This window comes from Petromyzon marinus, chromosome 15, assembly GCF_048934315.1.
Source record: "Petromyzon marinus isolate PM22_M1 ecotype Great Lakes invasive population chromosome 15, UKy_Petmar_22M1.pri1.0, whole genome shotgun sequence".
Classification (NCBI taxonomy): domain Eukaryota; kingdom Metazoa; phylum Chordata; class Hyperoartia; order Petromyzontiformes; family Petromyzontidae; genus Petromyzon; species Petromyzon marinus.
Window position 1 is genome coordinate 76,586 of NC_133681.1, and position 23,401 is coordinate 99,986.

The 23,401-nt window shown below is 53.1% G+C and overlaps 1 protein-coding gene across 14 annotated transcripts in view; it reads right to left on the reverse strand.

Moving 5' to 3' along the window:
• LOC116942524 (regulating synaptic membrane exocytosis protein 2-like) overlaps window positions 1-23,401 on the reverse strand; it is a 55,718-nt gene that overhangs the window by 13,537 nt on the left and 18,780 nt on the right. For 3 of the 14 annotated variants that reach the window (XM_032954525.2, XM_032954521.2, XM_032954519.2), the window contains exons 3-22: window positions 23,265-23,276; window positions 19,159-19,505; window positions 18,883-18,906; window positions 18,017-18,786; window positions 17,814-17,890; window positions 17,261-17,377; window positions 16,979-17,078; window positions 14,230-14,353; window positions 12,932-12,978; window positions 12,631-12,743; window positions 12,168-12,209; window positions 6,934-7,064; window positions 6,048-6,219; window positions 5,130-5,271; window positions 4,276-4,347; window positions 3,945-4,101; window positions 3,234-3,353; window positions 2,532-2,600; window positions 2,157-2,264; window positions 120-200 (exon numbers count right to left, since the gene is read on the reverse strand). In XM_032954525.2, coding sequence (XP_032810416.2) covers window positions 120-200; window positions 2,157-2,264; window positions 2,532-2,600; window positions 3,234-3,353; window positions 3,945-4,101; window positions 4,276-4,347; window positions 5,130-5,271; window positions 6,048-6,219; window positions 6,934-7,064; window positions 12,168-12,209; window positions 12,631-12,743; window positions 12,932-12,978; window positions 14,230-14,353; window positions 16,979-17,078; window positions 17,261-17,377; window positions 17,814-17,890; window positions 18,017-18,786; window positions 18,883-18,906; window positions 19,159-19,505; window positions 23,265-23,276 — 2,825 coding nt within the window. Of the gene's footprint in view, window positions 1-119; window positions 201-2,156; window positions 2,265-2,531; window positions 2,601-3,233; window positions 3,354-3,944; window positions 4,102-4,275; window positions 4,348-5,129; window positions 5,272-6,047; window positions 6,220-6,933; window positions 7,065-12,167; window positions 12,210-12,630; window positions 12,744-12,931; window positions 12,979-14,229; window positions 14,354-16,978; window positions 17,079-17,260; window positions 17,378-17,813; window positions 17,891-18,016; window positions 18,787-18,882; window positions 18,907-19,158; window positions 19,506-21,677; window positions 21,752-22,325; window positions 22,432-23,264; window positions 23,277-23,401 lie in introns of those variants that run through there. The other 11 variants (XM_032954522.2, XM_032954531.2, XM_032954532.2 and 8 more) reach the window with 11 other exon arrangements.

The window sequence follows — 23,401 nt, forward strand, 5'->3', positions numbered from 1 at the left end:
TTCATACGTGTACACAATCACATACACGTGTGTACTCGTAGACTCGTACACACGTGCTCACTCAGGCAGATGAATGCCCGTGCACGCTCACGCGCGCGTACACAAACCGCCAGGCTCACCGAGATGCCGCGCTCTCCCGGTTTCCATTGACGAGACTCGTAGAGTTTGACAAAATACTCCTCCCATAGCCCTGGTGCAGCCTCGGGACAGCAGGGGATGGACACGTGAAGAGTGCGCACACAATGAGAAACGTGAACGTGCATGGCGACGAACACGGCCGCGGGGCAGAGGCAATGGTGCGGAATAAGACAGAAGCATCAAATAAAGAATAACGATGCCACCGTGAAAGAGGAGGGCGCTCTGGAGGGCACACGCGTCACGTTTTTTTATATCTCGTGGAACCTGGGAAACCGAGAGCCTTGCGTTCGTTCACATTGCATTCAGAGCCCATCCAGGGCACCCTGATTTCACCACGACTGCCCTGTTGTTGCCGTCGCCGCCCTAAGCTGGTTTCTCCAGAGGGCCACACGCACAGGGCGCGCCTCTCATGGTGAACGACTCTCACAGTTGCACAGGATTCTGTGAAGCCATTTAATCGTGGGAGATACGTCGACATGTGGCCACGTTGACTCAAAATGGACTGTACAATATAGACAAAAACAATAAACATCGCTGATGATATCCCTACGTAGTCTCTACTAGCCTATGTATACACAACAATAGCATCTGCAACTAGGTGGCAGTGCCATCACCACGGCAAGTGTGAAAGGCTAGGTGCACTTTGAGTCCATGTGAAGTGTCAAAGAGTCGCTGACAGGTCACGGGACCCAGATGTCATGGATTGCATGACTGAAATGACTGGCAGATGTACTACCTATGCTGCCCATTGTGCCAACTTGCTGCATTTTAACCACCCGGTGCTCCGCTCGTTGTTGTGAGCGTCGCTCCTCTGCCCTCTGCTGCTGCTGGAGGGCGATTGCCTCCAACTGCCCAGTAGCATCGTTCATGAGCCTCCTCCACAGAGGCTGACTTTGACATTGCTGGTACCAGTCAGTGGCAGGTCCAATCAGCTCCACTTCATCCTATATCGCATCAGTCCATCTCTTCCCTCGCTCGTGCTACTCCTATTTAGTCCCCTCTATCCAGCCAAACAGAAGCTGCTTGGGCATGCGGTGGCTGGGCATGCAGGCTACATGACCCAGTCAACGCAGCGCCTCACCTGCCAGAGGAGTTCACTGATGGAACTCTGTCCAGATCATTCAAAGATCTGTAAGCTCCTCACACAATCCAGCCTGGTTAAACACAGCATGGATTGTAGGCAGGCCAGCCTGAATATTTCAAACCGGCGCACATGTCACTTTAAAGGGGTCAATGTTTTTCAAGCATAGAAAAGGGAGGGCAGAACTCTGGCAAAGACCCGGAACTTTGCATGCAGCATATACACACACGCACACGCATGTCAATACAGCACGTGCATTCTCTACTCCAGGCGAGATGCCCACGACGTTTATTCACCCCCACAATGCCTTAAGCCACCACCTTCACCCACACAACTCATCAGGTATGTGTTGTTATCGCTAGCGCTGCGCTTACGTACTACACAGAATCGCTATGCAGCATATCCGTTAGAACAGGAGCACTACCGAGCGAGCATAAAACCCACGGCCGACAAATGGCCCTTTGAATTATGAGAATCCCACATGTCCCCTGCCATCACAATCTCCCCTACGTTGCTCACTGAGGACCGTGCCTGCACCGAGAGGGCTACAGTCCAGCGAGCCTCTACACTGCCCCTACTAAGGTCTATCCAGGCCGCTGGGACATGAGGCATATCTCCCTGCGACCTCTCATATCGCACGTGAGCCCTGCTGTTGGGGGACTGGCATGAGGTACGGGCATGTGAAGGCGGTGCAGCTTCCCCTACTGCTTAAAACGCTCACCCCAGTGCGCAGGGAGAGGCACCGGACAGTGCCAAGGTGAGCAAGCGAGAGAGAGAGTGGACCGAAGCAACCAAGGGCACAGGCATCGCATGTTCACTTGAAAAACACAGCGTGAGCCAAGCACGTGGGTTGGTGAGTGGGTAAGTGAGTGGGTCGGCAAGTGAGTGGGTGAGTGAGCAGGTGAGTGGGTGGGTGGTGAGCAAGTGGGTGACACACCTGTGCGGTGTGCGCTGCATGCAGTGCTGTGTGGCGGACTGCTCGTGTGACAGGAGGAGGCTGATGGCGTCCTCCCTGGAGATTGGAATCACTGGGATGAATGCGTTGCTGCAAATTTACGAATACATTTCAAATAAACTTTACTCCAACAAAACAGTCATGCAAGGCTTGCACAAAGAAATGTAAATCACCCGAACAAAATAACTCAACACGCGGAGTGTACAGCTGGCTGAAACAAATGCGTAAACAAATAAAGCATGAAGCGAGTGTGAAAACAGATGGAGAGGACCGGGTGCCTGGCATTACCATACCCCCCGGGGTTACCCGTGCACATCGCCCATGCTCTCTACGGTCACCAGCATCTCCCAGCGTTACCTGTGCCCCCCCTCGCCCCATGCGGTTGCCCCGTGGCCCGGCTTGGCCCTGGGCAAGGTGGTGAAGCGACTGCACACACAGGCACCGGGTCAAGCACTCCCACATCCACTGCACAGCAGTCGCTCAACGCATAGCTCCCACTCACACAGCCACAAACTCACAGCTACACATAGCCACACACTCGCACAGCTACACACAAAGCCACACACCCACACAACAACACACACTCCCACAACCACCTACATCATGGTTTGAATAGTTCATAAAGGACGGTAAGTGGCGTGGGAGAGCGAGTGAAAATGACAGTGAAAGTGAGAGAGTGAGTAAAAGTGAGTGAGAGAGTGAGGAAGAGCGAGTGAGAGCGAATGAGAGCGAGATGGTGAGCGATAGCGAGCGAGTGAGCGCGCCCTCCCAGGACACGGGAGATCATACTGCACTGCACACCAACCCAGCAGCAGCACCACCACACACGTCGTCCCCACACCTCATATACCCCACACACCTGCATCGTGTGTAGAGCGTTTAGTGTGTGCATGTGTAGTGTGAGGTTTACGTTGTGTGATGGTGAACGGAGTGTGTGCAGTTTGCGGTGTATGCAGAGTATGTCGTGTGTCATACATGGGGTGTGGTGTATGGAGCTGGTCTAAGGTGAGTGTATGGTGAGGGTGTGGTATGCGGTGTGCAGGGCGCGCTGGTGAGTACCGGTCGGGTTCAGGAGAGTACTGCTCTGCAAGGCCTCTACAGCACTCTCCTCTCGCCGGCCCATCCTGTGGTCGTCGCGGTGACCGGGAATGTCGGCTACAGCCTTCCTGGTCCACACCACTGCCCAAGACAGGGAACCAACACAAAGATTCCCAATGTTGCCCACAGAGATTATTCGGGCAAGTACACTTACGAGCACTCCAACACATAAGGATGTATGCATGATGAACTTTTTTCACACTGTACGTAGCCAACCGTGCTAATCGGAGTTGCAGGAGGGGGTGGGGTGGTCAGCATCATGCCCGGCCACCTTTATTTTTCCCGAGCGGCGATGTTTACACATCACACCAGGTACTCATTTGAGGCTGAGTCAGAAGGGGGAGGCCTAGAACTGGTTCAATAAATCTTCACTTGTGTTGGCTATGAGCAGAAATCGAACTCAGGCCACTGGGTTCGTAGCATAGGGAGGTAACGGCTACACTACCGCTCCCCACACGTGGATACACACACACACACACACAGGTAAAACACACACGAGTAAGCAGCCAGTGTGCTCTTGGTACATTATGCGAACATAGGAAAGCTCAGTATGTTACCCAGTCCCCTGTGTAGTGTGCAGTGTACTGTGTGTGGTGTCCCATGTGGTGCGACATGTGGCGCTCCATGCACTGCTCTGCGCGGGTCCGTGCTGGGCGGTGTGCGGTGTAGCACCTGGTGCTGTGGGGATGCGGCGACTGCGAGCGCGAGCGGCTGCGTTTGTCGGGGTGGTGCGGCGACGCGGAGCGAGAGCGAGACCCTCCCCGGTGCCTGGGCGGCCCCGGCACCACCAGGGCCACACCACGCCTTTCGCGGCTACGGTGGCGCGTCACTGCCACGCAAACCACACGAGGTCACACACAACCACACGAGGTCATACGAGTTCAAGGGTAACGTTATCTCCGAGGTGAAACACACGCGAGGGTGTGCGAGCGACGGCCACGTGGAGACGCGGCCGAAAGGAGACACGAGCCGGGCCCTGGAACCGAAGCAAAAGGCCTCTCACCTGGACTCACGGCTCCAATGCCATCGTCCGTCTCGTAGTCTGACCCCTCCTTCTCACCGATCCGCGGAGACCCTGTGCATGTCATGCACAAAGACAAAGATCCCCCCTATAGTCTGAACAGACTGCTGGGACAAGTGCTGTCAGCGAGCTCCTATGAAGGCCAACAGGGCACTCGAGGTGGCCAGCACTACACCCAGCCACCTTTGTCTCCCGAGTACTGATGATGACATACAATACCAAATACCAGGTACTCATTTAAGGCAGAGTCCACGTGGGGAATACCAAGGAGCGGTTCAGATAATTGTTACTAATGTTGGCCATAAGCAGAAATCGAACTCGGGCCACCGAGTTCGTAGCGCAGTGCGCTAACCACTCTGCTACTGCTCCCCACGTGTCCTTTGCATTCCAGTGATATACACACACAAAGACAAAGAAAAAAATACATCGTAATACCTTAACGGACTGTTGGGGCAAGTGCTGTCAGCATGCACTTCTGAAGGCCAGCACTGCACATTAGGGGGTGGTTTGCCAGCACCACGCCCAACCACCTTTCTCTCCCCAGTGGCGATGTTTACTCACCACATCAGGTACTCATTTGAGGCTTAATCGACCTAGGGAAGGCCCTGAACCGATTCAGATAATCATCACTGTTGTTGACCGTGAGCGGGAATTGAATCGGGTCGCCGGGTTTGTAGTGAAGCGTGCTAAGTGCTGCGTCACCGCACCATCCATATACACATAGGTACACATACGCATGACACACAGTCCACACAAATAGTTTGCGTGTGTGTGCACGAAGTATGTGTGTGTGTTCGGGTGTCCGGGTGTCAACGCGTCTCCACACGCTGCCTCACGCGTAAGTCGGCGGTCGGCCTGCGGGCGCCGTGGCAGGTACGGTGACTGGGCAGGCAGCGCCAGCGAGGAGAGGTCGTGCGTCTGCAGCTTGTACCAGTGCGGCTCATCGTCCAGCAATGCCGTCTCCAGCTCGATCAGGATCTGCAGCGGCACGAGCGGCAAAAGCGGCACGAGCGATCGCGTGCGCTCACGCACCGCTGGCCCGGCTCACCCACCGGGGAACCGCCACCCTCCCTGACCGACCTCACGAGCTTGACCCAGGTGAGTCTCGCAAATCAGACTCATCCCGCTCACTTGAGTAAAATCCACTTGAAGCTCGAACTCATGGTGGAGCGGAGCCATCGCGTCCCTCGCCAACAAACAGCGCACCAGTCCAACAAGCACCATGGGGGATGTCAACGGCGGTTGTCGTATGGACAGACTCGCCTTGCTATAGGATTGTGGAGTTTCCATCACTCACTTGCACTACACCATTCATATCTAATTATGCAGGTGGGCGTACACACATGTATTCAGATGCACACACATGTATTCAGATGCACAGATATGTCCAAAGTGAAAGATGGCCCATACAGTATAAACATAATTTTGGGGCAAGTGCAGTTCAGAAGCACCTCTGAAGACTGGCATGGCACACAAGGGGATGGGTGGCCAGCAGAAAGCCCGACTGCCTTTGTCTCCCCACTGCTGATGGCTTAACGCCACACCAGGTACTAATTTGAGGCTGAGTCGACCTAGGGGATGCCCAGAACCCAATCGGATAATCACCACTCGTGTAAGCTGTGAGCGAAAATCGAACTCTGGTCTCTGTTGGGTTTGTAGCGCAACATGCTGTGTCAGCTGCACTACCGCTCCCCACACCTGAATGCGTACACACACGCATACACGCGTGCGCACAAACACGCCACCACACCCACCTCCCCCAGGAAGTCGCTGTCCTCGTCGTGGATGCGTGCCTGGTCCCACAGCGTCATCTCCAGCATCCGCTCACGGAACTCGCTGCGGCGCACGGGGCAAAACACGAACGTCTGGCCCCAGTGCGGCTCCAGCGTCTTGCGAAGCGTCTTTGTTCGCCGCTTGCTCTTGTCGCTACCATACGGCGACGCACGCACCAGCAGAACACACGCGCGGTTTGTGTGTGCACGTGCCAGTAGGATCTGTGCACGCTCAATTAAAGGAAGAGACGAACTCACACCTCGCTCCTGCCCACCTCTCCCCTCTCGTCTGACTCTACTCCCCTCCACCCTCTCTGCTCTGGGAACACAAAGGTCTCTTGTCCCCAGTCAATTTCCGCCCAGTGGGAGGCCGCTCATTCCCCTCTGATGCAACCGTATTCTCAAACTCCTTTACCCCAGGAATCCGTGCTGTCGACTGCCTGCCACTGCTTAAACTCTGGACTCCAGACCTCACTCTACTCCTCTGCCTATGGCTGACAGCCTCTTTCTATTTATAACATAAATATATCTTCTTTGGTTCTTTCGGTAAAGTCACGTAGAATGAGAATAAAATAATAAAATAAAATAAGTCAATAAAATTATCACGACGTTTCGGCCACAACACAAGTAGCCTTCTTCAGATGAAAGAACAGAACTGTCGGGACGACGTTGTGGCCGAAACGTCGTGAGAATTTTATTATTTTATTCTCATTCTACGTGACTTTACCAAAAGAACCAAAGAAGATTAATCCTTGCAGTCACGAAAGCTTGAAATCGAAACATAAATATACCCACTGCTTATGTACGACGCCTTTAAATGCGGCTGCGTGTAGATGCTGTTTAACCTGCAGGTCCCGCGCGTGCCTACCTGCGGTCGGGTAGAAAGTAGAGCTTGACGTAAGGATTGCGTGGTCGCCCATCATCGCGAGCCGGGAGGTCGGCTGCCCCCAGCACCGTGACGATGAGCTGCTCACCCGGTTTGTCGTACCACAGCTTTACCTGTACATGCACCCAGCAGTATAAACAACCACCATCATACAACAACACGACAACCGCCATTCGCCACTAAGTGGCGGTGACGTCACCACGACGCTTGTGCCAGGCCATGTGCATCTTGAGGCCACGTGAAGTGTCGAACGCCCGCTGGCAGGTCACGGGGCAGACCCAGATGCCACAGGTCGACTGACTGAGACGACTGGCTGATACACCATCTGTGCCCCCTACTGTGCCAACTGGCTGTGCTTTAGCCACCCGGCGCTCCGCTCGTTGCTGTAAGCGTCGCTCCTCCGCCCTCCGTTGTCGTTGGAGGGCGACTGCCTCCAACTGCCCATTAGCGTCCTTCACGAGCCTCCTCCGCAGAGGCCGATCTTGACACCGCTGGTACCAGTCATCTGCAAGTCCACTCAGCTCCACGTCCTCCTGTACCACATCACTCCATCTCTTCTCTAGCCCGTGCCGCGCCCGTTTAGCCCCCTCGATCTGGCCGAACAAAAGCTGTTTAGGCATGCGGTGGCTGGGCACACGGGCTACATGACCCAGCCAACACAGCCTTGCCTGCCGGAGGAGCTCACCGATGGGACTTTGTCTACATCTTTCAAGGATTTGTGAGCTCCTCACACAATCCAGCCTAGTTAAACCCAGGATGGATCGTAGGCAGGCCAGCCTAAATGTTTATAATTGGCGAAGATGTTCCATTAGGGGGGTCCACGTTTCGCAAGCGTAGAGAAGGGAATGACCGTGGCCGAGAAGACCTGGAGCTTCGTGCGGAGTGATAGACCAGGTAGCTTCCACACAGCGTTACGCAACCGATGAAAAGATAATGCCGCTCGACTGATTCAGATTGAGACCTCTGTTGTTAAACCGGAGCCGTTCATGAGCACACTGCCAAGGTATGGGAAACTCTCCACTCTCTCCACAACTGCCCTATCACCATTTGGGAGTTGTGGGGGTGGAGTGTCCAATGGTACAAAATACCCAGGCAGGTGCTTAGTTTTGGTGGGGCTGATGGTAAGGCCCCACCTCTTGGTAGAAAGCTGCAGTTTCAGCAGCAGCACCTCCAACTCCTCCTCTGAGTGAGCAGCAATTACCAAATCATCGGCATACATAACATGGTTGAGCATTAGGGAGCCATCCCTTGACCATACCTGGGCATCGATCAGCCTCCCATTGTATCTGTACCAAATGGAAATTCCTCCGGTACCTATTGAAGGCTTCACGAACTACGTGGTCAAGATAGATGTTAAATAATGTGGGAGCCAGAGGACATACCTGTCGCACCCCAAGGTATACAGGGAATGGCTCTGACTCCCGGCCACGTAGTTTTACCCGGGCCCGCTCACCATCATGAAGGTCCTTAATGATTTTGATTTAAAGCTTTTGTGACTGCAGGGATTCATATTCTTGGTTCTTTCGGTAAAGTCACGTAGAAGGAAAACAATAAAATAATAAAAATATTAAACATTAAAATTCTCACGACGTTTCGACTGCAACACAAGGAATCATCATCAGGTGTGAAAACCACAGCAAGAAAAAAATTGAAAAAGTGGCGGTTTTTTTAACATTAGCACCACGGAGAGCGATTTGGCAGTTATTCAGGTGGACGAGTCCATCTATGTTCGAAAAAGAGGAGGGGGGAGACGAAAATAATGGATGCGGTCTGAAAGCCACCGTAAGCGTGAACAATTAATTAAGACCCGAAATGGTTTATCAAATCCTTCCAATGATTGCTAAGCCAGAATCCATCTTCTCGGTTGAAATTGTCTCTGTGTTTGTTAGGCTAATGGTTACTCCGACTACACAATCCGCAAAGCTATCACTCCAACCATGAAGAAGGACCCTCTTGAGGAGCCATTCAAAATCATCACTTTACCCTACATTGCGGGAATCACAAAAAAGATCTCCAAAATCTTGAATGAACACAAGATCCAGGTCCGATTCAACACATTACATAAAATCCGTGATCTGGTTCCGTCTGTAAAAGATGTGATTCCGGACATACAGTACCCTGGCGTCTACAAACTAAGATGCCTCTGTGGTAGTAGTTACATTGGAGAAACCAAACGACATGTCTCGGACCGCATCCGTGAACACAAAGCAGACCTAAAACATGGTAGGACCAACACCTCGGCCATGGCAGATTACTGTTATAATTCAGTAGGCTCACATGACATTAACTTCTCCAAGACAGAGATTCTCTGCAAGCCATCTAGCTACCATGAGAGATTCATTCATGAGGCTATCCACATATACAGAGACAATTTCAACCGACAAGATGGATTCTGGCTTGTTCACGCTTACGGTGGCTTTCAGACCGCATCCATTATTTTCGTCTCCCCCCTCCTCTTTTCCGAACATAGCTGGACTCGTCCATCTGAACTGCCAAATCGCTTTCCGTGGTGCTAACGTTAAAAAAACGCCACTTTTTTCAAAAAAAGTATTGCTGTAGTTTTCACACCTGATGATGATTGCTTGTGTTGCAGTCGAAACGTCGTGATAATTTTAATGTTTTACGTTTGTATTATTTTATTGTTTCCCTTCTACGTGACTTTACCGAAAGAACCAAGAATATGAGTCCTTAATGATCGTGAGCAGAGGGTCAGGGACTCCGAAAGCACGAAGAACAACCCAGAGCCCAGGCCTACTGATGGTATCATAGGCCTTGACCAGGTCAATAAAGCAGAGATGTAGGTCTTATTAGAATTCCCTACACCTCTGCTGTAGCAGACGGACAGAAAATATGGCATCTGTGCCGGACCACCCTTTCCTGAAACTGCATTGGGGCTCCGCAAGCCTCTCCTCAGCGTGCCTAGCAAGGCGATGTTGAATAATCCTTGCCAGGACCTTTCCCGGCACACTGAGGAGTGAGATGCCCCTGTAGTTGTTACAGTCTGTGCGGTCCCCCTTCTAAAATATGGGGACCACCAGGGCATCCTTCCGATCCTGCGGAACCCGTCCAGTGGTCCAGACTGTTCTTATGATGTCATGTAGGGTAGTCTGTGCACAAACACCACCCTCCCTCAGCATTTCGCTTGGGAGATCATCTCTGCCCGGAGCCTTTCCTGGTCTCAGACTCTGGATCACCTTCAGTACTTCCTCCACAGATGGCACCTCAGCCAGCCACTCACAGGGGGCGACTTCCTCCTCCAATATTTGAGGCACCGCAGCCTCACCATCATACACCCAGTAGCACACACACATCGGCAACCACACAATAACACAACAGCCACCGTTCGCCACTAAGTGGCGGTGATGTCACCACAGCACTTGTGCCAGGCTAAGTGCACTTTAAGGCCACGTGAAGCCCACTGATACATCACGGGACAGACCCAAGTGCCATGGGTTAACTAACATGACCAGCGGATATATCACCTTTGCTCCCTACTGTGCCAACTTGCTGCATTTTAGCCACCCAGTGCTCCGCTCATTGTTGTGAGCATCGCTCCTCTGTCAGTCCTTCAAGAGCCTCCTCGAAAGAGGTCAACCCTGACACAGCTGGTACCAGTCATCAATAAGTCCACTCGGCTCTGCATCCTCTTGTACCACATCAGCCTATCTCTTCTATAGCCCGTGCCACACCATTTAGCCCCATCTATCCAGCCAAACAGAAGCTGCTTGGGCATTCGGTGACTGGGCATGCGGTATACGTGACCCAGACAACGCAGCCTCGCCTGCCAAAACAGCTCACTGATGGGACTACGTCCAGATCTTTGAAGGATATGTGAGCTCCTCATATACTTAATCTAGTCTGGTTACACCTAGGATGGATCGTAGGCAGGCTGGCCTGAATGTTTCAAACCAGCGCAGGTGTCCCTTTTAAGGAGTCCACGTTTCGCAAGCATCGAGAATGGAGGTCATAACTGTGGCCTAAAAGACCCGGAGCTTCGTGTGGAATGATAGGCAGGTAGCTTCCACACAGTGTTACACAGCCGATGACAAGATATTGCTGCTTGACTCATTCAGAGACCTCAGCTGCCAAAAAAGAATTGGTCATGGAATGGGAACTCTTCCCCTCTATCCACAACTGCCTCAATATTCATGGGGGGTTGAGAGGTTGGAGTTTTTGATGACACAAAATACCCAGGCAGGTGCTTTGTTTTTATGGGGCTGATGGTAAGGTCCCAACTTTTAGTGGCATATTCCAGGTTCAGCAGCAGAGTCTCCATCTCTTTCTCAGAGGGAGCAGCAATTACCAGATCATCAGCATACATAACATGGTTTACCAATAGGGAGCCATCACTTGATCACACTCGGGCATTGATCAGCCTTCCATTGTATCTGTACCAGATGGAAATTCCTCTGGTACAGCCATGGAAAGATTATTAAACGACGTGGGCAAAAAATATGTTTAACAATGTAGAAGCCAGATGACAACCCCATCACACCTCAAAGTGAAGAGGAAATGGCTCTGACTCCTGGCCGTGCGGCTGTACTTGGGTCAGGGACTCCGAAAAAACGAAGAATAAGCCAGAGCCCTGGCCTATCGATGGTATCATAGGCCTTGACCAGGGCAATAAAGCAGAGAAGTAGGTCCTACTTAAATTCCCTACATCTGCTGTAGCAGACGGACAGAATATGGCGTCTGTGTAGGACCACAAGCTTTTCCCCAGTGTGCCTGGCAAGGCGATGTTCAAAAATCAACTGATTAGGAAAGAAAGAGTTGATGAGACATGGTCGGAGAGATAGAGTCAGACAGACCGGGATGGAGAAAACGGGTTGTAGAGATAGGGATAGAGAGACAAAGTGAGAGACAGGGTTGGAGAGACAGGGTTAGACAGAAACAGACACACCAAGATAGAGGGTCTCTACTGTCTACTTCCATTCGCTGGGACTCAAGAGTCTGATGAAGAGGAGGCAGCACGACCCTGAGATTCGTCTATGCCACATCGGAAAGAGCACTGCCCCACACATCATCCTGGCGACCAGTTCCAGTGAGACCGAGAGTGAGGTGGTTCGATGAGCCCTCCATGTCACATGTCCTCCGGGCAGCCTCCTCCTGGCCGTGGTGGCACGCACGAGTTTACTGTACGGTGCTCAGGGGCATGCGGTGCTCTGGGCTGTACGCTCACGGCACAAGCGAGCGGGGCTGCCGGGCCGTTACTGTACCTGCAGCTGCGGCCCGAGCCACCGCCTGCCCACGACTCGAGGCTGGGAGCCGCCGGGACACAGCAGCAGCAGCCGCAACAACAAAGAGGGTGACACTCAAGACAAGGACATGCGGCGTGAGCAACACAAAAACGCACGTGCGCAGCATGAGCAATGCAAACAAGGCATGGGCAACAAAAAAAACACACAATGTGAGTGACAAAGTATATATTTAAATTAAATGTAAAAAATATACTTTTTTTAATTCCATATTACGAATGTGTAACTCAGCTAGAGCAAAATCTTGGAGACAACACCAGCATAAAATAAAAATGAAATTTTGCTGCCACGCTGGTGTGAAGCATGCTAGGGAGGGTGAGCGAGGTAAGCAATGCAGTGTGAGCATTGAGTGAAGCGAGCGCGAGGGAGCGTGCGAGTTAGGCGAGCATGTGTGAGTAAGGTAAGTGAGCGTGCATCCACCCACAGACAGACGTCCTGGCAAGATCTGCGGGGCATCCCTGAGCAGACCCGAGCTGGTGAGAGACGTAACGGAGGTGGAGAGCTGATCCATCTTGCTCGACTCGAAAGAGCTGGAGCCTGGAACAGCAGCAGTAGAAGACATCATCTTCCGCCAGCACTCAACAGCAACACCAACAGTGGCACCAGAAGCATCAGCACATAAGACATTACGTCACGTCAGCACACGGCACCAATAACAGGAGCGCAGACTCGTCAGCATGAGGCACATGCAAGTGACGATGGCGGCTGTACAGAATTCCACTCACTGGACTCGAGCTGCACCTGGGTGACCTCGGGGATCTTCGAAGCGTCTCTGTAACGGTACCGGCAGGGGCCAAGGCAGCGGTTATGCACACGAGCGACGCGCCCGCTGGAGTCTCACGGCTCACATATGCATGCGAGCGTGTGTGCGAGCAAATGCGTGGGCCCACGACGAAGGCCGTGAGCGTGGGCGTGCGTCCCGACGCACGGATGGCGAGTAGAGAAACTATGGCGTGCTCGGTGATCGCACGCACGGAACCCCGGGAAGGTGGCCACAGGGGAAACTTTTCCCGGCGGGTCTCGCACATAAGAGGGCCCTACAAAGCGGCTGTTCTATGCTGCCAATGATAAAAAGAGGGCGTTGAGATGGGAGTAATGCCTGTGTTACTGTATGTATCAGAGAGCTAGACCCGAAGTGATATGAACTGTGTGGCTATGAATACGATTGGAAGTACATCCAAGTTCGTCTGAGTGTCAATACGTGTGTGACTGCAACTACGTGTGCCAGTACGTGAGATTTTGAGTAAGTACGAGTGGGGACTTGATTCGAAGCTTTCGTGACTGCAGGAATTACTCTTTGTTTTTTTTTCGGTAAAGTCACGTATAAATAAGAGATAATAAAATGACATAATAGCGTACGCCGTTTCGGTTGCAACACAAGCAGTCATCATCAGGTACAGAAGAGCTAAATTTACGAGAGAGAGGAAACACATAACCCCAAATGTATATACAGACACCCAAGTAGGGGGGAACTAACACAGATACAATTTAGCAATCTTTGAAATAGCGTAATCAACCAGACTATGCGTTAATTGTGTTTTTACCGACCGTCTGTGTTGCTTTATATGGTTTCCAAATTTTGCTAAACCCTGTTTGTTTGGTATGCGTCTCTCTCTGTGTCCCCTGTTGTATCTGTGTTAGTTCCCCCCTACTTGGGTGTCTGTATATACATCTGGGGTTATGTGTTTCCTTTCTCTCATAAATTTAGCTCTTCTGTACCTGATGATGACTGCTTGTGTTGCAACCGAAACGGCGTACGCTATTATGTTATTTTATTATCTCTTATTTATATGTGACTTTACCCAAAAAACCAAAGAGTAAGTACGAGTGAATATGTATGTTGAACTTCTTTCGCACCGTAAATAGCCAACCGTGCTAATATGAGTGTGAGGACGTGAGACTGAGTACATGTGTGATTGTAAGCGTGTGAGTACACGTGTGCGTGTATGTGTACTCGTACACTCGTGAGTGGACGTGCGAGTACATGCGTGAGTTCGTATGCGAGTACACGCATGCTGCCCACCTGAGTGGTCGTGCTACCAGCAGTTCCACCTGTGGAGACGGCTTGGATTGCAGGATGATATTGTAGACCTCCTCGAATGAGGCTCCCCGCAAGAGCCGCCCGTTCCACTCCAGCACCTCATCGCCTGCGCAGGGACACGTGCACGTGCCCCACTCACACCCGCCTCACAGAACCACGTGCACGTGACACGACTGCATCTCCATGGAACACGCAAGGTTTGACAAATGCTTGTAATCCAAGTATGGTTTTCTGGCTCTCACCACCTACATATCCGCTTTATTGACCTGGTCAAGGCCTACGATGCCATTAAGATGCTCGTACTTGGTGTTATTCCTCATGTCTTCCGGATCCCTCATCCTTTTCCCACAATGACAAAGGATCTTTGTAATGGTGAGCAGGCCTGCGTAGAGCTGCCTGGCTGGCAGTCAGAGTCATTCACCTTGGAGTACCATAGGGATGCACTCTGGCTCCCACATTATTTGACATGTTTTTTTGACCAGGTAGTTCGAGAAAATTTCCATGGCTGTGCCATAGGAATTCCCATCTGGTGCAGATGCAGTGGGAGGCTTAACGGGCAACTTCAAGAGTAATTCAAACTCTGCCATTGCCCACAGTAGCTCAAGGCCAAAGCTCGAAGTAAGAAATGCTCAACACACAGCCCATCTCTGAAGTCCACACGTTGACTTCCTGCAAAAGGTGAGAACACTTTCGCAATAGGAACATGTGCTCAGGCTATAAACAAATATAACAGGTGGATTGATGACTGCACTGTGGTGATGAGTCCTAATCCTAATGAGGACGAAACCAGTATGTACAGGGAGATGCACACAAACAGCAACGATAGCCGCCATTCGCCACCAAATGGTGGTTACGTCACCACAGCACTTTTGCGAGGCTTGGTGCACTTTGAGGCCACGTGAAGTGTCGAAGGCCTCGCTGTCAGGTCACGGGACAGATCCAGGTATTATGGGTTGACTTAATGGGAAGACTGACAGATGCACCACCTATGCCCCCTACTGTGCCAAATTGTTGATCAATGAGCATAGCAGCTGATTAATATCAGCCTTTTTCCCCCCAATGGCATTACTTAAAGTCACCGAGAGAGGTGGGTGATGTTTTTCCACTCCTCGGGAGTGTCATGGTTAGCACGCTGTTCTTCAAATCCGGCGACTCAAGTTCGATTCCCGTTCATTCCCAATAACAGTGAAATTGTATGAACCAATTCTGAGCCTTCCTTAGGTCGATTCAGCCTTTAAGGAATACCTGGTGCGGTGTAAACATCACCACTGGGGAGTCAAAGGAAGCCGGGTGAAGTGTTGGGCATCCACCTCTTAGTATTATGCAAGCTAACAGCACTTGCCCCAGACAGTCTAAACTAAACTAAAACTCAGTTTAATACGTAGGCTTTCGCGACCAATATTATTCATAATAAAGGTATTTAGGTTAGATCGCGTTATTTATAAATGTGTCGCAACCCTCCACCACCCGACACGGCCAATCAGCAAAAAAAAGTGTCACGTGGACAAAAAACAAATAGTTCACTACTTTACAATTCCTTATAGGGGAAACACATACTAATTAACGGATTACTAACGTAGCATAGAATCACAATAACACACATTACAACTAATTACTAATCTACAACTCATTACTAATCATAACCATTGACTAATTACCAATCGATTATATAATTACAATACCCCCCCCTCCGCCTCAAATCACTGCATCTGAATGAGTTAAATGATGACGTCACCCTGCTGCTCTATTTAAGACCGGGAGCAAGTGAGAGCTTTACCATTCTGGCGAATTGCCCGATGATGCTGGATGCAATTACCAGCGAAACGTCGTACTCAAACTGTAAATGTTGTGGATTCACTCTTCAACACACTGGTGGGCTAAAGTAGTGAACTATTTGTCTTTTGTCAACGTGACACTTTTTTTGCTGATTGGCCGTGTCGGGTGGTGGAGGGTTACGACACATTTATAAATAACGCGATCTAACCCAAAACCTTTATTATGAATAAACTAAACGATTTTTATCTTATTCATTGTTTTTTTCGGTAAAGTCACGTATGTAGAAATACAATAAATTTATATTAAAACAAAACAATCACGACGTTTCGATCACAACACAAGCGATCTTCATCAGGTGTCAAGAACAAATCATGGAGGTAAATACAACAAAAAGATGAGAGACGATAATTCAACAAACCTGAAAAACATTATGTGAAGCACAGCCAGTCAGGCCAACAACACAGTTAGACACTTCCTGGCGGACCACGAATTTCAGAAGTGTTAAATTTCGTGTTCAACCTCTGGATTGCACATACCAGCATAGACAGAATGATTTTTATCTTACCAGGTAAGGCCCACTCAGCTATATATCTCTTTTTCAGAAGTGACCTCAACGAAGTGGCTAATCAATGTGGAAATTTATAGCACCCAAAGATTCTAAACGCGTGATGTTGATTCTAAATGTGGAGGGGAAAAGGACCCGGAGAAGAATCCACGTAACCACGGGGAGAGAATATACGGGCATCAAGGTCGGGATCGAATCCACGACCTCCCGTATACCAGACGGGGTAGTTAACATCTCGGCACCGTGGCGCCCATGGTGGCAAGACGTTAAAGTCTATACCGGAGATGACAGTCTCGCACACACTCGTAGCCTTCAATTAGCACGGTTGGCTATGTACATTGCGCAAGAAGTTCAACAGACATACATACGCACAAAGGGAAATTCACTCACCTGCCTGCAGCCTCCCCATGATGTCTGCGAGACTGCCACGTTTCACCTTGGTGATGAACGCACACAGCTTCCCCGGCTCCGTCATCTTCCCTCCCACCACCTGCACAGCAACCTCTATAATGAGCCTCTCACTTACAGCCACACCTCAAGCATACCTACACCTCCATGAGCCACACTGCTCTCACAGCCACCCACGCCTCCAGTAAGCTCCAAACACGTCTTCTGCACAAGAGCGAAGGTGTTCTCACAGCACCTTCGCCCCCACACTACTCGCCCCTGTACCTTGAGGCCCAGCACGGCGCCAGAGTCGCGAGGCACGGAGCCATCCTTAAGGCGCTTGTTGAGCACGATGCGCCCGATGAGGCGGTCGCCCTCGCGCGACGGCTGCCACGTGACGGGCTGTGGGCACAGGGACTTGTGCTCATGCGGGGATGTCATCACGGCCACAACTTAAGTGCGGTGTGAATAAAAACGGCTTGGGTGAGCAGCGTAAGATCCCGGAGCACAGAGGCAACGGGAAGGAGTGAGAATGGGTAAGAGAGACAGAACACACTCACTCAGTGACTCACTCACCCCCCTCACTCACTCACCCCCTCACTCACTGACTCACCCACCCACTGGCTCGCTTGCTCAAGAGAAGGACAGAAAGGAAGCAATTAGAGGGGATGAAATGGAAGTTTTGAGGAAAGTCTTCAAAGCAAAGAGAGGCGGCAGGCCGAGTGCCCTGAAGAGGAGGGAGGAGTTCGTGGGGGGAGGGAACCCTCGGGCGAGCAGAGCCGTCCCGCGGCCCCGCTCGCCGCTCCACTGTCGAAGGTCAGGGGTAAGGTGGCCTCACCGTCGCCAGGAGGGAGGGGTCTCCACTTGGGTACGTGCGAGCCACGTCGCGCTTGTATGGGTCCCGGTCTCCGGCCGCTGGGGGGAGACAAGGGCGGAGGGCGGCATGACCACTCAGCGTGGCGGGTTCTGCTTCTCCGGCGATCGCAGCGCCCCGCCCGGCCTCACAGCGGAGCCCACATCGCCGCCACACCTGGCACCTACCCATGTCGCCGGCGCCCTCACTCTCGCCCTCCTCCTCGTCGGGGCAGCTGCTGTACTCTGGCGTCGACTCTTCGGTACTGCTGGTAGAGCGGTGCCGAGATTTCTTCACCTTGAGTACTTTCTGCTGCTGCTGCTGCTGCTGCATGCACCGCAGGCCATCCAACTGATCCGAGCCCAGTGAGTCATTCCACGCCACCGCAGTGCCGTCCGTAACATCCCGGCGTCGGTAGGGTCCGTGGGCACCGTGCCCGCGGGCGTCCGGGCACCAGCCCGGGGACACGGGGCCGCGCCGGATGCCCCGGGATAGGCGGGGGGCGTCCGGTACCCCGGGTTCGGCGGGCGGCACGAGGGCCCGCCGGTGCCGTGGGCGGTCGGCGCGGCTGGTGACAGGCCCTGGGTACGCCGTCTCGTCCGCCTCAGTCACCGGCAGCGCCACGTCGCTGTGCCGCCGCTCATGCCGAGCACGAGAGGCCTCTGCATGGATGCGCATCTGCCGCTCGTATGGTTGCGGCTTCACCGGGTAGCGTGCCAGATTGGGGTCGCTGCGGTAACGGGCCTGCATCTCGGCATCATCGGTGCGGCCACCTCGGAGCGGCCCGCACGCTGCCTCGCTGGCATAGCGGTATGGCAGCCGTGGCTCGGTGGCATTGGGAGGCCTGTCGCCCCCTCCCGTCCGCAGGCAGCCATCCATTCCACGTCCCATCGCTCCGGGAGGCCGCCGGCCAGTGACCCCCTCTGGGCACTCCGATGGGACGGCCAGGCCTCGACTCCTGTTACGCACGCACGTGGGGTCATGGACGTGCTGGGCCAGCGTGGGGGGTGATGCGACGAGCGTAGTGGGAGACCGGCCGTGCGGCCAAACTCACCTGTGGTTATTCATGACCAGCGAGCTGCTCCGCCGGCGTCGCCGCGCAGCCAGAAACATGAGCAAGGGGGGAACACGGGAACACAAAGAGCGATATCAGGATCAGGAGGAGCACCGCGACACCGAGCCACTGATAAATTACGTTTTTCATCACCCTGACCGGTGAATCTCGTGCTAATCATGGGCAATGGCCAACCGCTCAACTGCCCGTCCATCGTAGGGGCTGACATGAAGCGGGTGGGGTGCGCGAGGTGCGCAACCACGCTGGGTCGCCCACCCATGGACGGCCGGTAGCTCTGGCTGGGTGAAGCCGCTGTCCGTGGTGCTGCGGGGCGGGGAGCGACATCCCTTCCTGCCGTTCCCCCGTGCCTGTCCGGGCGGCGCCAGCTGCGTCTTCCCGTCGCGGCTCCGCCTACCCCGTGAGGCAGTTTCCCCTCCGTCCGCCTCGTGATTTCCGCCGCGGCCACCCCGGACCTTGCGCTCACGTCCGAGCGCCGCCCCAGGGTCGCTCTGCTCTTCCACACCCAGCCCTTCGCTGGGGCCGGCCACCGGCCCAAAGAACCAGGCGCCTGATTTGGTGAGGAGCTCCTGCTGCTTGCGGCAAAGGTTGCAAACCCAGATCACCTACGCCCAGGTTTCGCACGCACGCACGCACGCATACACGCCCAGGTTACCCAGATGCAAGGGCACACCCAAACGTAGAAACGTAAACACACACGTACACAGCAGAGAGGGACAGAATGAGGAGCATAGGTAGAACAGCTGTGTAACCAACGCCGGCAGAACTAAGGCCATAACCCTAACCCTATCCCATTCACTGACCCTAACCCTCTCCCATTCACTGACCCTAACCCTCTTCCATGCATGGCCCTAACCCTAACACTCTCCCATTCACCGGCCCTAACCCTTTTTACTGTCAGCGTGCAGCACGCAATAATGGCTCGGCCAGCCCGGCTCCCCTCGCGATGGAGCACGGTAAGAGCATTACCCTAATCCCCAACTGCTGCAATATTCCCGCTGCCGCATATCAACTCACAACCAATCAGCGCGCAGCGCTCGGCAGAAATCCACACATGTGCCACATACTGTAATTGCGCACCCCACAGAAACTTTGGATTCGGAGCGGTGACGTAGCCCGGAGTTAACATGCTCGCTGCTTGTTGCAGGCAGAGGTTTGTGGTTCAAATTTGGTGGGCTGCCCTGGTTATTACCACAGGTGTATTGCCAACTGCGTCTGCGAAGCACAGCAGTGCCTTTATGATGGCCCTGTGCTATAAGAACGTCTCGGATACCAAGTGTACCCAACTGTACTTGTTTACTGTTACGATGGTCTGCAGTCACACTGAGCCGGCGACCGTGTGGCCTCCCTCGCACCACACTTCCACAGATGCATTATTTAAACTTTGCAACACACAGTTTCCATTCACTCTCAGAGGGAGGTGTGGGAAACCACAGCAAAGTGGGTAAGTAGCCAGAACCGGTGCCAATAATTTCCAAGCTCTGCGGTCCTACATTTGGACATTTGATATTGCTAAATGTTGGATGGAAACCGGAGAACCCGGAGAAATCCCACACTTGTGAGGGGGATAACACTCAATCCCCATACAGATGAAACAGGGCTCTCTTAAGCAACCTCATCGGGAAGCCATGGGGTCAGACTCCACGACCCAGCAGCCAACCAATTGCGCACCGTCACCCCGAGCGACCCGAGGATCATGGCGTTGCCATTTAAAATCACCCAGAGGCCCGCAAAGGAGCTTAGCCCTAAACAACCTCGATACGGCAGAGGCGCCAAGCAAGAGTGTCCGTGGCTCCTTGAGGCAGCGGAGATCAAAGCATTCCATCTTTGAATCCCGCCGCGCAATCGCGAGGGCATCGCTCTGGAGGGAGGTCTCTGGCCGCCACGGTAGAGCATGCCGACCCGTGACCAGAGGGCCGCTGGTAGCCACACGGGGACAAGAGATGGGCCCCATTGAGTGGCCCGGGTGTTTACTATTCTGCCCGTCACGGCCTTCCGAGACAACAGCACCGGCCGACCTGAACGTCGCGATATGAGCAGTGTGCCACCCATGCTGGCAGCACCTCGAGTGGCTGTCTTCACACGCAAAAAAAATGACTTCTCACAGAGCGCCTCTCATCAGCGATCTCGCAGCGCCGCACAAGATACAGCAGCACACTCAACGTGACAGTAACTCTTGATTTGAAGCTTTGGTGACTGCAGGAATTACTCTTTGGTTCTTTCGGTAAAGTCATGTAGAAAGAAAATAAATTCAATAGAATACGATGTTTCGATTACAACACAAGCAGTCGTCATCAGGTAGAACTAAATTTGAGAGACAAAACACAGACACGGAGACACACGTGACTTGACCGAAAGAACCAAAGAGCCGTAAACTTTAGAGACTAAGCAAATGGTGAAGCAGAAAAATAATGCTATTTCTGCGCAGCACCGAGAGATACGATGCGGTTACGCGTGGGTGCTACATACGTCCATAGTGGATCGCATTGCACGTTTGTCTACGGCAGAACAGAGCACCGCACGTTACTGCCGGACACAACCACGGAATTAGCACCAAGTTCACGCCCTGACCCTCGTGCCAAATGCGAACTTGTGACTGCAGGCAGCTGTTTGACGCAGGCGTGCGCACGCCATGCACGCAGATCCTTCGCTCGGTGGACGCTCACACCACGCGACCAGCACGCATCACCATAGCCGTTAAATCGCGATGCAGCCGTGGGTTCTCGCGGTAGAGCCCCGCGGCTCTCCGACGCGCGCATAGAGGAGCCACGCGGTACCTCGCTAACGCGGCGCGTGCCGAGGCTGCAGCAGCGCCGCTCACGGCCTGCGTGGTGCCCGCGGAAAGAATGGTTTGTCCTTCATGAAGCCAGATTAAAGACTTACATGGCACAGCGTGCTTCGATCTAGGTCACACCAGGCACGGAGTTAACCACACGCTCTGGGCTGTACCAACTGCAAGCAAGGGAGGGAGTGAATTCATCATCGCCTGGCTTCTGTCGTGGGAACTGCGATAGAAAGGAGAAGCCCTTGAAGCACAAACACATCTCAAAGAGATGAACTTGCACTGAGACAAAGATGGCACTGCCTAAACCCTACCCTGTATGTCGTGCGATGCTCGTCCTTGCCACCACGTCCCCAGCATCATCCGCTGCAAACGGTCTCAGTCAGAGCTACGCCAGAGACCACCGTCCCCCAGTCACGAGGGCGATGATCGCGAGGCACATGTAGCCCGTGAATGTATCCTCTAACAAAACTTCAACGTCCTTCACAGCCCTCTCACCCCCCTATCAGACCATCACCGTTCCCATAGCCCCTCACCTTCCCCCCCCCCCTCACATTCTCTCATCCTGACTCGTGCCCCCCCCCCACCCCCGATGCTTTGAGGCCTCTCTCCGTGGCTCACCTTCCCACACGTGCCTGCTCACCTGCTGGAGAGGAGTGAGCGTGGTGCGGAGTGGGTCGCACTGCCTAGCTGTGCACAGGCTGCGCTTGGGGCCACGCTGCTCTCCCCCTCCACAGCTCCGGCTCAAAGCGGATTTATCCTAATGTGACGCTAATCTCATCGTCCACTCCCCAGCGCAACAACCATCGGTGCACACGACTTAGGTACACACAGTGACACCGGTACACATGACTTACACACACGCACACACAGTCACAATGGTGCACATGACTTATTACACACCCACAGTGACACTGGTACACACGACTTAATACACACACAGTGACACTGGTATACACGACTTACACACATAGTGACATTAGCAGAGACACACACAGTGTCACACTAGGCCCCTTGGCAGCAAGACGTGTTGCGAACATCATCAGCCCAGAGCCGTCTCTCATGCAGCAAGCGCACTCGGACGCACAGAGAAGCTTGCCACAAGCGTGGGGACGGGTTTCCATCAGATGTGTGTACGATGGTGAGGTGTAAGATGGTGAGGTGTAAGGTGGTGAGGTGTCAGGTGGTGAGGTATGCGGTGGTGAGGTGTGCGGTAGTGAGGTGTGCGGTGGTGAGGTGTAAGGTGGTGAGGTGTAAGGTGGTGAGGTGTAAGGTGGTGACTTAGTTTAGGCAGCTGTCACAAACAGACGTCGCAGCAATCTTGCATTTATCTGTGCATGTCAAAGTGAGACAGGAGACATAAGGCGACCAATCGGGGCGTGTGTGACGTGTCCACGTGTCACAGCGTGTCATAGTGCATTCACGTGTGTCACAGCGCATGTCATAGCGTGTTCGTGTGTGTCACAGTGTGTCACAGCGCATGTCACAGCGTGTTGGTGCGTGTCACAGTGTGTCACAGCCCATCCGTGCGTGCGTGTCAGCGCTGTGCATGGGGGCAGGAAAGGCAAGGAAAGAAGCTAACCACTTTGTCCTCCTGCGGTGCAGGGCGTCCGGGCAGGCCAGGAGAGAAATAAGGAACAGCAAGAAACACAAAAGATCCAGGGACACACGTCAGATGCAGCAATGGGTAAACAGCAGCCTGGGGATTCCCAATCCCAA